General features: G+C 44.6%; 1 protein-coding gene across 1 annotated transcript in view; it reads left to right on the top strand.

Annotated features, from left to right (window-relative positions):
* Positions 1-17,519, top strand: part of LOC138976590 (beta-ureidopropionase-like) — a 40,214-nt gene that overhangs the window by 9,620 nt on the left and 13,075 nt on the right. The window contains exons 9-12 of the mRNA XM_070349441.1: positions 1,563-1,644; positions 2,459-2,501; positions 4,310-4,336; positions 6,480-6,520. Coding sequence (XP_070205542.1) covers positions 1,563-1,644; positions 2,459-2,501; positions 4,310-4,336; positions 6,480-6,520 — 193 coding nt within the window. The remainder of the gene's footprint in view (positions 1-1,562; positions 1,645-2,458; positions 2,502-4,309; positions 4,337-6,479; positions 6,521-17,519) is intronic.

The raw sequence follows: 17,519 nt of genomic DNA, 5'->3' as shown, positions 1-17,519 counted from the left end.
TGGCGTGGTGGTTAAGACGTCGGCCTCCTAATCGGGAGGTCGTGAGGTCGAATCCCGGTCGCTGCCGCCTGGTGGGTTAAGAGTGGAGATTTTTTCGATCTCCCAGGTCAACTTATGTGCAGACCTGCTCGAGACTTAACCCCCTTCGTTTGTACACGCAAGCACAAGACCAAGTGCGCACGGAAAAGATCCTGTAATCCATGTCAGAGTTCAGTGGGTTATAGAAACACGAAAATACCCAGCATGCCTCCCCCGAAATCGGCGTATGCTGCCTGAATGGCGGGGTAAAAACGGTCATACACGTAAAAATCCACTCGTGCTAAAAACATGAGTGAACGTGGGTGTCTAAGCCCATGAACAAAGAAGAATTAAAGAAGAAGAAGACTCCATCCTTTTTGAACCCTAATTTTCTCCGACTGTCACTGGTCTTATGAGGGAGGTTCCACTGTAGGTGACTGACATCCCTAAATCTAGAATCAAATAACAAAATAGGTTGATAGATGGAACATTTAATGAAAATATAAAAAACGCTGGCGCTGGACCTGAGTACTCTTCAGACTGGCTCGCTCCCCCAGTATGAAAGTTTTTGTCTTGTGCACGTGGATTTAAAAAAAAAAAAAAAAATTTTTTTTTTTATTTTACACAATTAAAAAAATTATTACAGTAAAATAAAACATTAAAACGTTCATAATAAACAATAGTAAACAAGAATTAAAAAAAAAAAAAAAAAAATGTGACCGCCCATGCCGGGAATCGAAACCGGATCACTTTGGCCATAGACTCTCTCGTGCTCTCTGTCTCTCTTTCACCGAGACCAAACCCTGCATTGTAATTTCTTTGCCGAGACCATTTCCCCACCCGTTGTCTGGCTTGCACTGAAATCATGCTTTTCTCATCACTGCGTGACGTGTTCGCCGCTCAAGTCTCCCCTTTAGTTCAGGCTGTTCGCAAAGCGACCAGCCTCCCACCGCAAAAACTCCCACCGTTAAGAGTGGCTTTTGTGATTTATTTCGCATTTAGGTCCCAGGTAACATGAAGTTTTAATACGATCAATCGGACCTATTATCAAGTTAGTGTATCAACTTTTGAACGAACTGCGCCCAGTAGTTTCCCAGCAATAAGCCGTTAAGTCGAGACAGACAGACACACACACACACACACACACACACAGACACACAATTAAAGTCTGCTGGACCCTCCTACTGCGTACTCGGGGAAAATGACGTATTCACAAGCACCTCAACCTATCTGACTTCAAAATGAATGCACAAGATATGCAACAGACAAGTGCAAATAAAAACAGAATTCTGCTTTGTTGACAGTTGGTATATAATTAATTCAAGCTTGCTCAAAATGTAACTGAAATTACTCCGTGATTATGTAGCGTGAGCATATTATACAAGTTAACTTTGTATCCACCAGAATAGTCGATTCATTTGTAAGTTCTAATCTTGTCGTAATCCTTTGTTGTATGATAAATTCGATGGGCTTGTAAACATGTATTTGAATAAACACTGTTAAAACCAATAGTCAGTTAATCCTAACAGATTTTTTTTTTCCAGCGAGTCATTCTGGCCAATTGAAGCGCGCTGTGCTGCCATAGCAAACACCTACTTCACTGTCGCTATCAACCGAGTCGGCACGGTAAGGTTTGCCGTTGTTTCCTTTTCAGTGTGAAGATTTTGTTTGCAATGGATTTTTGTTATCCTTAGCATTGCTTTGCATCATAATAAAAAATGTTCAGAACTAACTCTGTTGGGTTTGTGTTGGTTGTGTAAGAGTGAATACTCTTGCTGTTGGTGAGGCAAACTTTCCACACGGGCTCCGTGTCCACATGATTTAGACCGAGCCGGAAAATGTTGAAAAAAAGGATGCAAAATGGTGCAATCTGGTGCATTCTGAGGATGATCATTACCAGTTTCAGGCAGCAGATTTTGTCACTGATTAATACCCCACTAATGTCACGTGGGAGAGTTTGCTTCAATAAAACAAGAGTATTCACTCTTCCACAACCAATACTAACACGACAGAGTTATTGTCAAACATCTATTGACGCTTTTGAGGATCCACTGCTCTCCCTTTGGAACCACGCACGTTTGCTTGTGGGGAGGGGTTTGTGGGCGTAAGCGAGTGTGTCGGTGGGCGAGTTAGGCGGAGGGGAGAAAGTAAAAAAGAATATAAAAAAGAGTTCATGCAATTTTTGATGTGTATTTTAATCAGCTAATTGTGTGCATCTTTTCCACTGAGTCGTATTTTTTTCATTTGATATGTCCGTTAACTTTGAATGTATTTCTTTAAGAACATTAATGAATGCTAGGTGCAAGTTTAAACACCATGAGTGTTAGGTTTTATTTGTAGAAGGGAATATGTGTGGTTGTGTGTGTGTGTGTGTGTGTGTGTGTATCACACACACAAATAAATAAATGCATGACAGTGATCGGATCTTCTTTGTCGACAGGAATACTTTGAAAATGAATTTACGTCAGGTGATGGAAAACCAGGTAAGATTTCAATGTATACAGAGCAACAAAAGAAACGCTAAAAAATTCTGCAATGTTTGATTAACAAAATCTCGAACAATTATGGAATTAGAATTATCAAACCACAAAATTTTCATGAAGGCATGTTTGACCTAGCTGTTGCATGATTATTTTGATGCTGCGACTGTTTTAATACACGGGACAAGTAGGTTTAACGTTAACCAAGTTTTGGAGGTCTCGCTCAGTCAGCCTTCATCGCGCTCTCTGGCCACTGATCGGACACTGGTTGCTTCGAATGATGTTCCTGGTAGTGTCAGCGGCTGAATTGAATCGATGTCGAAGACGTTTTGGCAGGAAATTGCGATCTTGTCTTATTGGGGAAATGCGGAAAAATCCACTGCGTTGCATAACTGCAGTGCTTCCAATGTCACGAGAACATTGCAGAAGGTGATAAACTGTTGGAATATGCACGTTTAAAGCACATGCCAGCGCTTCTGGATCACCACCAGCTTTAAATCGACCTGGCATTTTGGTGGTGTTAATCTTGGCATCCTGGCTGGTTCAAAAGTGAGACTGGCAGCAAGCGTGCCATGGTCTCTTTTGATTGCTAATGCATTAGTGAACACATCTCACACATCAGATTTCTCCTGCTCTACTTGTACATGCTGCGAGCGCGCATTATGTGTTTAACGATAAACCTGCTTGTCTCGTGTGTTAAAACAGTCACAGCATCAAAATAATCACACAAAAGTAAGGTCAAACATGCCTTCATTAAACTTTTGTGGTTTAATAATTCTAACTCTATAATTGTTGGAGATTTTGTCAATCAAACAATGACGAATTTTTTCGTGTTTCTTTTTTTGCTCGGTATATATCAAGAACACATTTCCTTTTCAATGTTTTTTTTCTTCTAATACTCTAAAGCTATTTGTTTGTTTCTTACACGCCTTTCCTCATTAATTTGTGCATGCAAGTAATTATAATTTAAACAGACGAGAGACTGCCAGTTTACTCTTTTAGTTTCAGCAGTTCTCACAACGTGGTTATCTCCCTTGTCTCAGTCCCTTGTCCCCCTAATGAGTCTCTTTTCAAAGACCCTGTTTTCTTAAATTTTCTGTTCATTACCTCAGTAAATATACCCCAGTTTTATAAGACTCCCTTTTTGGCTCACGTAAGTGTAGCCTATGCGATGATAAACTTTGTCTGTCTGTGCGTGCGTGCGTGCGTGCGTGCGTGTGTGTGTGTGTGTGTGTGTGTGTGTGTGTGTGTGTGTGTGTGTGTGTGTGTGTGTGTGTGTGTGTGTGTGTGTGTGTGTGATAGAAACTTTAACATTTCCGAGTCTATGGATAAAGCTCGCATAAGAAGATTACGTCTCGGTCAAAAGTGTTTGACGTGTGTGATAGAAACTATTTGAAGACGTCACATTATGACGTAAGAGGGTTAGACGTCACGCAAAGGAATTACTGAAAGTCTCGGTCATTGTTATTGTGAGCGGGCCGAGACTAGTTGGCAGATCCAGGGTCTCGCTTTCTTGCACAGTTTCACCTATGCTTACTGTGTGTGTGTGTGTGTGTGTGTGTGTGTGTGTATGTGTGACGGAGTGATTGAGTTTGTGTTACTGTTTGTCGATTTCTTACGTGAGCCTTGAAGGCTTCACCTCTTGTTTTTTAAGACTTGATTTTTCACGATTTTTTTTTAGGTCTTTTAAGTGGGGGGGAGGGGGAACATGAAGACACTGTATGTGCTGAATGTTAATTACAGTATGCTTGCAGTCGACTTTAGTAGCTTGGTAACTGTGTCATAACAAATGTTTGTGAATTGTTTTTCAGCACACAAGGACTTTGGGCATTTTTATGGTAAGTGCTTTATGTCATTAAAATGTGTACAATAGATAGGCACTCACAAACACAGACAGACAGACAGACAGACACACACACACACGCACACACACACACACACACACACAGAAATACACACATACACACACACACACGCACGCACACACACACACAAACAAACATACACACACACACACACACACACACATAAACAAAGAGAACAGAGTTTGCATATTCAACTGTCAAAATGTGTGATTTTGTTCATGTGAATGTTGAACAACTGCGTTTTCATGCAGTTGAGTCTTGTTTATTAGATCTATAATGGATATTATTTAAATCATTCAGTTCTCAGTTTAGCAGGAGTTTTTTGTGCAAGGACGGAAAGGCGGTGGTGGTGGGGGAAGGGAGAGAATAGGAAGGCAGTTGGAACAAAGCATTAGTCTTTTAAGTACGCCACTGTATTCAATTTTGCAGATCGCCACAATAGTTTGTTTGTTTGTTTGCTTAACGCCCAGCCGACCACAAAGGGCCATACCAGGGCGGTGCTGCTTTGACATATAACGTGCGCCACACACAAGACAGAAGTCGCAGCACAGGCTTCATGTCTCACCCAGTCACATTATTCTGACACCGGACCAACCAGTCCTAGCACTAACCCCATAATGCCAGACGCCAGGCGGAGCAGCCACTAGATTGCCAATTTTAAAGTCTTAGGTATGACCCGGCCGGGGTTCGAACCCACGACCTCCCGATCAGGGGGCGGACACCTTACCACTAGGCCAACCGTGCCAGTCGCCACAATAGTGTCAGTTGTGAAATTGATTCAGCTGAAAAAACACGCTCTGCACAGAAAGCAGGTGGACTGTTGATTGTTGGTATGTGTCTCAATGGACACTTGCTTGGGACCTCTCCCCCCAGCCATTGACGGCGTTTCTCTGTTGCACTCTGGGCTTTTCTCTTCCTCTCTAACCAGCTGTTGCCTCGCCTCTTTAGTTCTGCCTCTGTGTCACCTATGTGATGATGTTTGGAAGATTTTCTGTTTATAGCGTCTGAAAATGTACCCTCATCTCTCCTTGATTTTCTAAGATTTGTTTGAGGACTTAAAGCCATATGTACTCGATGACTATACACGCTAATTGCTTTACCAACAGTTGGAGACATGCTAAATTAAGTTCCCTGCAAAATATTGTGGTCTAGGACCCCTTCAATGTTGAGATATGTTAATTTTCATTTTGATCTGGATCGTCCTATTTATAGATTTGCCAACAGAGGTAGCGTTGACGCAAGGGAAATAACTCCGCGTCTTTGTTTACATCCAAAGTTTTTGAGACTCTAAAACAAGCTGTAATGCATGTATATGGTCCGCGCATGGCGACATATCGTCATTACATGGTCTTATGGTGCGTTTGACATCGATTATGGGCAAACTACACTTTGTAAACACGGGAGCGCGTACATATGCCTTTAAAGGCATAGTAAGCCTCCCGTAAACCATCACAGATACTGTTAGGCTTTTACACACAGTACAAACACCCTTTCATTTAAACACTCACCGCTTGAGAACGAACGTCCTAGGTGCCCTCCGTAAAGAGCGAGCAATTTTCAAAGAATTTATTTTTGCGTAGTTTATCGTACCCCTGAGCCATTGTGAACCCGTGTGATCCAGTTTCTCTTTTTCACAATGTTGTCGTCAGTTTGTAATTCGCTGTGAGCTTATCTGCAATAGCACGTTATTATGTACCTCTGACTATGCACGAAACAAACGGCTGTGGTTCACAAGAACTCTAGCGATGGCTTTTGACTGTTCAGAGGAACTGGCGATGGGCATAAACACAGTCTGCTACGAGAACCACGACCTTGCGTGACCCTGCTTCCGGGCTTTTCTTTTTTCAAACTTTCAAAACTTCGAATTGTACTGATCTTGTCTTGATGAAAAAAGAATTCTTTTATGATTCAAGAATGTTTGTGTAACCAGCTGTCAATTTATTATTTAGATTTTAAAAGTTAGGTCTAGCGCCAAAACGCACCACGGTCCGATTGTGTGAGGAGGGGGTTTCCACTTTATTTGAGATGTAACTATTTTTTTAAAATTCCATTCATGTTTTTTTGGTATTTTTGTGTGTAGTATGTGTATCTCTTTTTCCATTGTTTTTCCATGTAGGCTCCAGCTATGTGACTGGTCCTGATGGCAGCAGAACACCAGTGAGTGCATATTTTATTGTCTGTTCTCTGCTCTCTGCTCTCTGCTCTCCCTCTCTCTCTCTCTCTCTGTCACTGCAGGCATGAAAATTCTCTGTATTTTCCGTATTTTTGAAAAAAATAAACAGTATTTTTTTTTATTTTCCGTATTTTTCCTTTTTTTTTTTTTAAATTTTTTTTTTTTTTTTTTTTTCCTAGTCATAGTTATAGTAAAATAGTTTTGGGACCATGTTTGAATCCAATTTTAAGGCTCAGATAGCCCCAGATTGCACCAAATTGCACCCTTGAAAAAAAAAAAATTCGGGGGGGCATGCCCCCGGACTTCCCTAGAAGTCTTGGCGCTTCGCGCCTGCGAAACTTGGTGCTACGCGCCTGCGAAACTTGGCACTACGCGCCTTCGAATTTTGTTTTCAGTATTTTTTTTTCTCAGTTTTCATGCCTGCACTGTCTCTCTCTCTCTCTGTCACTCTCTGTCACTCTCTCTCTCGCTCTCTCTCTCTCTCTCTCTCTCTCTCTCTCTCTCTCTCTCTCTCTCTCTCGCTCTCTCTCTCTCTCTCTCTCTCTCTCTCTCTCTCTCTCTCTCTCTCTCTCTCTCTCTCTCTCTCTCTCTCTCTCTCTCTCTCTCTCTCTTTCTCTCTCTCTCTCTCTCTCTCGCTCTCTGTCTCTCTCTCTCTGTCTCTGTCTCTCTCTGTCTCTCTCTCTCTCTCTCTCTCTCTCTCTCTCTCTCTCTCTCTCTCTCTCTCTCTCGCGCTCTCTCTCTCTCTCTCTCTCTCACTCTCTCTCTCTCTCTCTCTCTCTCTCTCTCTCTCTCTCTCTCTCTCTCTCGCTCTCTCTCTCTCTCTCTCTCTCTCACTCTCTCTCTCTCTCTCTCTCTCTCTCTCTCTCTCTCTCTCTCTCTCTCTCTCTTTCTCTCTCTCTCTCTCTCTCTCGCTCTCTCTCTCTCTCTCTCTCACTCTCTCTCTCTCTCTCTCTCTCTCTCTCTCTCTCTCTCTCTCTCTCTCTCTCTCTCTCTCTCTCTCTCTCTCTCTCTCTCGTGTGTGTCTCTGTCTCTCTCTCTCTATCTCTCTCTCTCTCTCTCTCTCTCTCTCTCTCTCTCTCTCTCTCTCTCTCTCTCTCTCTCTCTCTCTCTCTCTCTCTCTTTCTTTCTCTCTGACATGCACTCGATCTACCTTGTGTGTTCTCAGGCTTCAACTTTCTCTTGCACTCCTTTCTCCCCCCTTTACCCAGACCTGATTTTCTTAGATTCTTGGAGGTCTTTGAAGGGAGGTTCCACTGTTTGTGTGTGTCAAATAAAGCATGGGTAAAGGGGTGTACAGAAGTACAGTGCAACCTTCCTAACACTTTCTACCCCAGCTATGTTGACCAAGGTTTTTTTAGCCGAGACCAGCTGTGCTGCAGCAGGTCACTCAGAATTGCAGTAACTGTGTAGGAACTATGTATCAACACGCTGGAATGCAGGCGTTGGATCGACGTTACAGGAAGCGACTGAAGCTAACAGTCTGAGCGGATATATATCCGTACCTGGTCAGGTAGAGCCATATGAGTGGGTACGGATATATTCGTGCCTGGGAGACAATGAGTTAAGACCCAGTTTTTCTCATATTTTTTGTTCATGAATACAAAACACAGTTGCTTACTTTGATTTGACAAACAGCTGTGTTCAGACCGATACAGTGGAACCCCCTTTTAAGACCTCAAAAACTCTTAAGAAAATCAGGTCTTAAAAAGGAGGCAGTCTTAAAATGGGGGTGAATTTACAGATGTTTTGAACAGAAAATCTGAAAAATCATGCTCTTAAAAAGGGAGATGTTTTAAATTGGGGGGGGGGGGGGGGGGGGCTTAACAGGGGGTTCCACTGTATTACGCCAGTACTATGACACCAGTACTATGACACCAGTACTATGACACCAGTACTATGACACCAGTACTATTACGCCAGTACTATGACACAGACACTGTGAAGTGCTCAGTGATTCATCAGTATTGAAGTCTCTGGTAAGAACCTTGGCTGAGAATCAAATATCAATTATATCAAGAAATGGTACAGTGTATTCCAAAATGAAGTGTGGTTCTACTACTGCTCTGTGTCTCTGACACAAACAGCTACCACAGCTCTAGTGATAAGGCCAAAAAAAAAATAGGTCTGTTTACGGTAACCCGACCGACCCTAGTTTTTTCGCGCGACCCTAGACTTTTTTTTTGGCATTTGGGGAAAAAAAAAAAAAAAAAAATCTTGTTTTTTTTGGCAAAATAACGTAAAAACATGGTTTTTTTTTGGGGAAAAAAAACCCCACAAATCCCGACCTACCGACCCTATTTTTTTGGCCTATGTTACCGTAAACAGACCTTCTTTTTTTTTTTTGCCTAACCTGTGTTGTTAACACTTGAACATTTGGTCATAAGCACACACACACACACACACACATATCACCATGCAAGCAAGCAGCATACATAGTGTTGAAATGGGTTCCAAGGAAATGCCCTTTGGGCAGGTTTGCTATTAGAATTGAATGATTCTGCTAGCTTGTTATTGCTTCAGGAACTGGTTTGATCCCAACCATGCACTCATTCACTCACACTCATTCACTCACACACACATACACACACTCACTCACTTACTCACTCACTCACTTACTCACTTACTCACCCACTCATTCTCTCTCTCTCACACACACACACACACCGCCCAAAACACACACACACCACCCAAAACACACACACCACCCAAAACACATACACGCATGCACACACACATACACACACCACCCAAAACACACACATACACACACCACCCAAAACACACACATACACACACCACCCAAAACTTGAACACATACACGCATGCACGCATGCACACACACACGCATGCACACACACATACACACACCACCCAAAACACATACAAGTACATGCATGCACACACACATACACACACCACCCAAAACACACACATGCACACACCACCAAAAACACATACACGCATGTACACACACATACACACACCACCCAAAACACACACATACACACACCACCCAAAACACACACACACGCATGCACACACACACCGTACATACACAAATACACACACACCGTACATACACAAATACACACACACCGTACATACACAAATACACACACACCGTACATACACAAATACACACACACCGTACATACACACAAATACACACACACCGTACATACACAAATACACACACACCGGACCCTTTTCTCTAAAGTGAACCCAGACTCTGCCCAGACCTACCTACTTCTACCCACTTTACTTCATGCGTCACCTGACTTCTTTCAACACGGATTTGTAGTCGATGATCGCTCTCCACATAGCCAGTGGTGTACTCTCTGTCTGGGAACTAGTTCACGGACGACCTCACTGTGAGTCGTTGGGGGGTCAGGTAACCGCGCCTGTCCGCGAACCGGGCTAGCAGTCTAGAAATTGGGACACGGCAGAGTGCATTGCTTTCCCGCAGAGGAGGCACGGTCACCGAGTGTCAGAAATGGAGTCCAAAAAGCTCTCCAACCCCTTCTTCGCAGTCCTAATTGTCCAAGATATGGGGCGGTGGTCCTTATTCTGGACCCACCTTTGACGCACGGGGAGAGGTTGAGGTTGAGAGGTAATTACGGGGGAGGGTGAACAAGTTCAGTGGGGAGGGGATTGGGGGTATGTGGCCGCAGGGGAGTTAGAGCAAAGTCTTTAATAAAGAGAGCCTCCGCGAAGTAAGAAGCTCTTTGGTTAGATGAGTTGTTGGATTCTTGAATCCTCAAGTTATGCTTGTAACATTGAGTTTCAGTCTCTGTCTGTCTGTTTGTTTGTCTGCATGTCTCTGTCTGTCTCAGTCAGTCACACACACACACACACACACACACACACACACACACACACACACACACACACACACACTCACACACTCACACACACAGACACTCACACACAGACACACACATACACACACATACACACACACACACACTCACACACACACAGACACACACTCACACACACACACACACACTCACACACACACACACACACACACACACACTCACACACACACACACACACACACACACACACACACTCACACACACACACTCACACACACACACACACACACACTTTCAATTAAGACTTCAAGAGCGCCGACAAAGAAGAGTAAGAAGAAAGTACACAATTTCTGGCACCTATGCTCTCACCGTCTCCGAGAAGTACTGGTGAGCTTTCTGCATGGAGAGGCTAGGGGGGGGGGGGGGGGGGGGGGATTAAATCCACGCTAGCTGCATCTTCCGACCCATGCAGAAGGCACAGTGGAACCTCCATTTAAAACCCTTCAAAAATATGAAAAAGTCACACTTGACAGAATTGAACACATTTTGAACACATGTCTGTAACACGTTTTGAACACTTTGTGACATAGTATTAAGTTCAATTAGTGAAAGAAGCACACATAACAAACACATAGTGTTCAAATCAACACTTGTGAACACTATGTGATTATCATCTGAACACTATAGTGGACACCATGTGTGCAACTTTTGCCAGCAGAACTACAAACAATGTCACAACGTGTTCAAACTGTGTTCAATTCTGTTTAGAGTGCCGGTGTCACGAACTGAAACTGAAACCTCTGCTGAACAATCCTTCTCATTGCAGTCAGTGTGCATACGCCAATCTTGGACTTAAAAAATGCGACCCTTTGACCGAACGAACCATGGATTAGGGTAAGGGTTAGGGTAAGGGTTAAGGTTAGGATTAGGTTGTTCACGACCTGATTGATCTCCCCATGTTAGCGCATGCGCAATGAGAAGGATTGTTCAGGCAGAGTTTTTAGTTCGTGACACCGGTCTTAAAAAGGAGGGAGTCTTAAAATGGGGCAAATTTACAGAGATTATGAATGCAAGATCTGAAAAACGATCTTAAAATCAGTGGAGCAATGGTGGGATGGTAGGGTGTCTTAAAGAGGGTTCCACTGAAACAATAGTGTTCTACAGTGCATTAACCAACAACTGACATTTTGAATTCATCGGAAAACAAGTCATTTGATACACCTGAAAGTTTCAACAAGTCGAGTTTTTACTTCTTTGCCACGGAAATATTACAGTATTTGTGTGGATTTTTTCTTTAATCTTCGCGCACACTAGATATCTCAAACAGGGCGGGGATGTAGCTCAGTCAGGGCGGGGATGTAGCTCAGTCAGGGCGGGGATGTAGCTCAGTCAGGGCGGGGATGTAGCTCAGTGAGGGCGAGGATGTAGCTCAGTCAGGGTGGGGATGTAGCTCAGTCAGGGCGGGGATGTAGCTCAGTCAGGGCGGGGATGTAGCTCAGTCGGTAGCGCGCTGGATTTGTATCCAGTTGGCCGCTGTCAGCATGAGTTCGTCCCCACGTTCGGCGAGAGATTTATTTCTCAGAGTCAACTTTGTGTGCAGACTCTCCTCGGTGTCCGAACACCCCCGTGTGTACACGCAAGCACAAGACCAAGTGCGCACGAAAAAGATCCTGTAATCCATGTCAGAGTTCGGTGGGTTATAGAAACACGAAAATACCCAGCATGCTTCCTCCGAAAACGGCGTATGGCTGCCTAAATGGCGGGGTAAAAAGCGGTCATACACGTAAAATTCCACTCGTGCAAAAAAACACGAGTGTACGTGGGAGTTTCAGCCCACGAACGCAGAAGAAGAAGAAGAAGAAGAAGACATCTCAAACGATCTCACAGACGCATTTAACAAGTATGCAAGCTGCCAAGCTGCCGCAAAGGTGCCACGCATCAGCGATTCTGACAATGACGTGATGGTTCTTTATTTTAACGAGGGTACGATAATGTGCATAAATATATGCCTTTTTGCATCTGGCTCTTGCCTTATTTACTAAAAAAAAAAAAAAAAAAGGTTTACAAGACAAGAAAATATAGTGTGGTGAGAAAGAAGACTAAAAATAATGAGCTGTAACTCTTTGTTTGGGTTATGTGTATTGATGTGTACTTTTATGTGTCTATACGTTCTGAGAGTGTGTTTTTATGTGAAGTTACTTCGTTCACGAGCCAGAAGACAAATTTCTGTTTGTTGCATTCAGACAATAAAGTTTTATTGAATTGAATTGAATTGACTGTCACGTGCCTTTGCTTTGCCTCCATGCATGGCTGGTGAGGTCACAGAGAGGGTGAGGTCAATCGGCAGAGGTATTCTACACCACCAGAAGAAGACGGTCGCGGCTCGGCTCTGTATGGACTCCGTCCCGGATGCTGGACACTATTAGCGTGTGTCCTGAATGTTGGCCAGCAGTTGTCCAGTAAACCGGTCAGCGTACTACTCGCTGGACCCTTGATCGTAAACGGTTGAATAACCCGCGACCCCCTGCGCGGCGGCCGACTCAGGTGCGAGAGAATTGTAGAGCGGAACCCCCCCCCCCCCCCCAAATCGGCGCATGCTGCCTGAATGGTGGGGTAAAAACGGCCATACACGTAACAATCCACTTGTGCAGGGACCTATAGGTCTATGACTCGTGCAAAAGCATGAGTGAACGTGGGAGTTTCATTCAGCTCATGATCAAAGAAAGAGAAGTACGGTGGACCCCCCCCCCCCCCCACCTCAGTGTAAGTCCTAAATAAAATCTGAAAAATCGTGTCTTAAAAAGGAAGGAGTCTGAAAATAGGGGGACATTTGCAGAGGTTATTGACAGACTGGAGTCTTACAAAAGCTAGGGAAGACCGGCACGGTTGGCCTAGTGGTAAGGCGTCCGCCCCGTGATCGGGAGGTCGTGGGTTCGAACCCCGGCCGGGTCATACCTAAGACTTTAACATTGGCAATCTAGTGGCTGCTCCGCCTGGCGTCTGGCATTATGGGGTTAGTGCTAGGACTGGTTGGTCCGGTGTCAGAATAATGTGACTGGGTGAGACATGAAGCCTGTGCTGCGACTTCTGTCTTGTGTGTGGCGCACGTTATATGTCAAAGCAGCACCGCCCTGATATGGCCCTTCGTGGTCGGCTGGGCGTTAAGCAAACAAACAAACAAAAAATACAATTGGGGTACATTTGCAGAGGTTATTGACAGACTGGAGTGGTAACGCACTTGCGCTCGGAAGCGAGAGGTTGCGAGTTCGACCCTTTCCTAACCTAGGTGGTGCGTTCAAGTGCTAGTATTTCGGATGAGACGAAAAACCAATGTCCCTTCATGTACACTACATTGGGGTGTGCACGTTAAAGATCCCACGATTGACAAAAGGGTCTTTCCTGGCAAAATTGTATAGGCATAGATAAAAATGTTCACCAAAATACCCGTGTGACTTGGAATAATAGGCCGTGAAAAGTAGGATATGCGCCAAAATGGCTGCAATCTGCTGGCTGATGTGAATGCGATGTGAATGCGTGATGTATTGAGTAAAAAAAAAAAAAAAAAAATTCCATCTCACACGGCATAAATAAATCCCTGCGCCTTGAATATGTGCGCGATATAAATTGCATCAAATAAAAAAATATACAAAAATATAAATCCCTGCGCTTGGAACTGTACCCACGGAATACGCGCGTTATAAGCCTCATATTGATAGATTGATTGATTTGCAGAGTTGAAAAATGGAGAAAACAGGGTCTGAAAAGAGGGGCAGTCTTAAAACAGGGGGTTGGAGGATGGGGTCTTAAATGAGGGGTTCCACTGTATTGCGTCAGTGAGTTGTCCACACAGAGATACAGAGTTAGCTCTAAATACAGAGATAAACAAGAAATTCCTCCGAGGTAGGAAAAACACCCCCGTTGGTCAAAGGGAAATAACCATTCTCACTGCCACCAACTGAGAAGGTTATTTCCCTTTGACCATTAATATGTCCCTCTATAAGTCCTTGTAGAATCTTAATCCACCAATAACTCCCTAACCGTGTGTTTGACTGGTCCCAATTTTTGTAAGGACCGTCTCAGGAATGTATAGAACCTGTTCACCAAGTTTGGTGACGATCGGTCCGTTCATTCTTGAGATCTATATATGCGAACACAAACACACACACAAACAAACAAACACATCGACCAAATCCTATACACACCCCTATACCGGGGGTGTAAATACAGAGTTATCTCTGTGGGCGCACTGCAGTAACAAGTGTTGATCCGTACAATGCAGGTTGTCGACCTGTCTTGGTCAACATAAAAGACAAATAAGGGACAGACAGCAGGTGTCCTTTCAAGGGAGGTGTCCTCTCGTCGGAGAGGCTTCACAGGCTGTGACATCTTTACAGGTACCACTGTACGCGTGTCTCTAAAGTGGGTGTCAGATCTAGACTGGTGTAACAGAATTAGACTGCTGGTAAATAATGGTGTTTTTAACAATTTTGTGGGGCAGTAGGGCACACCTTTGGTGGGGTTTAAGACGAAGGAAAGAGTGTCCAATTACTGAGTATGGCAATCTTGTTCAAGCCTGTCTATATGGGGGTGGGGTGAGTAGGGGGAGGAGGAGGGGGTAGTGCTGCAATGAAATTTGCTGAGGTGACAATTTAAATTAGTGACTGGTGTAACTTAAATGCTACAAGCACAGTCAGTGTGTGTGAGTGTTGGATAGAGATCGAGACTGAGATGGGGAGAGAAAGGGGGGAAGAGAGAACATGAATGTGTGTGAATGGGTGTTGTTTGTGTTATTTACTCAAGTTGCGAGAGAGAGAGAGAGAGAGAGAGAGAGAGAGAGAGAGAGAGAGAGAGAGATTTAAGAGGACTGTGGCATATTCATACAAGCAACCTTTTTTTCAATTTTTAACCAGCCCTCGCCCGGGGAGCGAATAGTCAATACTCTGAATCGCACAATATATACATAGACATTGTACGCACGTACACGCAAAATGGAAAAAATAATAATTATACGGATATGTACACAAGAATGCTAAGAACTTACATGTGTGTGAATGAGAGTTTGTTTGTGCTATTTATCTGAGAGAGAGAGAGAGAGAGAGAGAGAGAGAGAGAGAGAGCTTGAGTTTTGTTTGAAGTGCACCGGTAGTTTTGCAGACATACAGTATGTTGAAACTGAGGCACATCGTCGTGAAAAGCGAATACTGTTGACTTGAAATTACATGGCAGAATGTTGACGAAGAGAGTGTATTTATCTGTTTTTAGACTTAGATTACAACAGGGCGCTGACAATGCAAAATTTTCACTGTGCGGGAAGTACGATGTAACCAGAGGATACATTGACACAGCTCTAGCAGACGACGGAAGTTTGGGTCAAGGCCAGCGGAAGGTCATTAATGAGCGTGGGGTAAAATGGCGGCGATTCATTGAGGAAAGAGTTTTCTCCGGTTGTAAACTGCTCTTGAGGTTTTGCGATTGGAATAATCGTATCCACAAAGAAATCTTGTGTGTAGCGAATTCAGCGCTCATTGTGTGCACTTGTTTAACGAGTTGCTTTTGCAGACATTTGTGATTCAGCTGCAAGTATAGTGCGCGTCTTTGTTGTGAGCACCGGACAACAACTGAACAAGAATTTGACAGTTTTATTGCACGGTGGAACAGTGTTCCGGGGATATCATAGGTGAAAATGAGTTACGCAACAAGAAGACGCAGACACGATCTTACACTGGCAGACAAGAAGGAGATAATTCGGCTGATTGACAATCGTACGTCACAGACTGATGTGGCAAAGATCTACAACTGCTCCCAGTCCCAGATTTCGCGGATTGTGAGCAGACGAGAGGACATCGACGCGGAATGGGAGGCTTGTGATGACCCAGAACAGAAGAAGCGCCGCATCACCACAGAGACTGATGAAAGCTCACAAGTGGCAATGAAAGATGAAGACTTATCACAGAGCATGGACCAGTCAAGAAGCCCTTATCCACCCTCGGAAAGCACTTTTGATGGGTCTTCTGGGCAGGCCCAAACGCAGACTAATGACAACGGCTGGCTTGAGTATTGGAAGAACCATTCCTCTACTTTTGGACGGCGGTCCTACAGGGACATGGATCCCGATTTCTCTCCCTGGTCTCGCCACTTAGGACCAGGGTCAGCCGGGAAGAAGCTGCAGGGGTCTGGTGGACGGGGCAGACCCAAGGCCTTGTTCAAGAAAGAGAGTCGCATTTCCAACCAGCTGCTGGACATTTTGAAGAACTATGACCTGAGTGACGTGTACTGTGCTGACGAACTGGCCCTTCATTATGACGCCATGCCGAACATGGACGGCACAGAGCCTGAGGATGGGGAGGAGGGAGAAGGGGAGGGGGACAGTGACAAGAAAGAGAAGATGTCCGAGACCAACAACAAGCAGATCACTGTTCTCCTAACCTGCAACGTAACTGGCGCAGACAAACGAGACTTTCTGATCATCGAAGACTCCAAGAAGTCTGAGTCAGAAACGGCACCATCGATCCCAGGGTGTCACCGGGCCAAAGCCCCGCACGCTTGGATGACCTCGGACGTGTACAGGGAATTCCTTACGGCACTGGACTACTCCATGCGCAAACAGCGACGTTACATCCTCCTGCTCGTCGACAATGCCCCGCCCCACATCCCTGAAGCTGGGAAAAGTTTGGAGCATGTCCGCGTCCTGTACATACGATCCTACACCACTCCTTTTTTCCATGGCATTTTCTACAGCATGCGTTCCCACTACCGCAAGCAGATCCTCCTGAAACTCTTTGCCAAAAACCCTGAGCTCTTCGCTAACGGCAAGCCTGACGGCAACGCCACCAAGGAGAAGGGTGCTCCGGAATGGGCTGTGAACGTTGACTTTGAAGACGCTGTGAGCATGCTGAAGCAGGCGTGGACGAGCGTCTGTCCCCAGGACATCGTGCAGTGTTTCAGCAAGTCTGGCATCTGTGCCCCGCACATTCACGGCCTACCCGAGACCTCGGACGACAGCTTGCCCGAACTGCCCGAAGGCTTCATCTCGGACGAGCAGTTTGAGGAGTACATCAACATAGACGTGGATGCAGAGTGTTCTGCTGATTCCGACCTCCTCAGCGCTGAGTGCAGGATTCTCTCCGATCTTCGTCAGCAAGGTTTCACTGACGTCGGGCTG

The sequence above is a fragment of the Littorina saxatilis genome, linkage group LG9 (assembly GCF_037325665.1).
Source record: "Littorina saxatilis isolate snail1 linkage group LG9, US_GU_Lsax_2.0, whole genome shotgun sequence".
Taxonomy (NCBI): domain Eukaryota; kingdom Metazoa; phylum Mollusca; class Gastropoda; order Littorinimorpha; family Littorinidae; genus Littorina; species Littorina saxatilis.
This window is presented reverse-complemented; position numbering and strand designations above follow the sequence as displayed.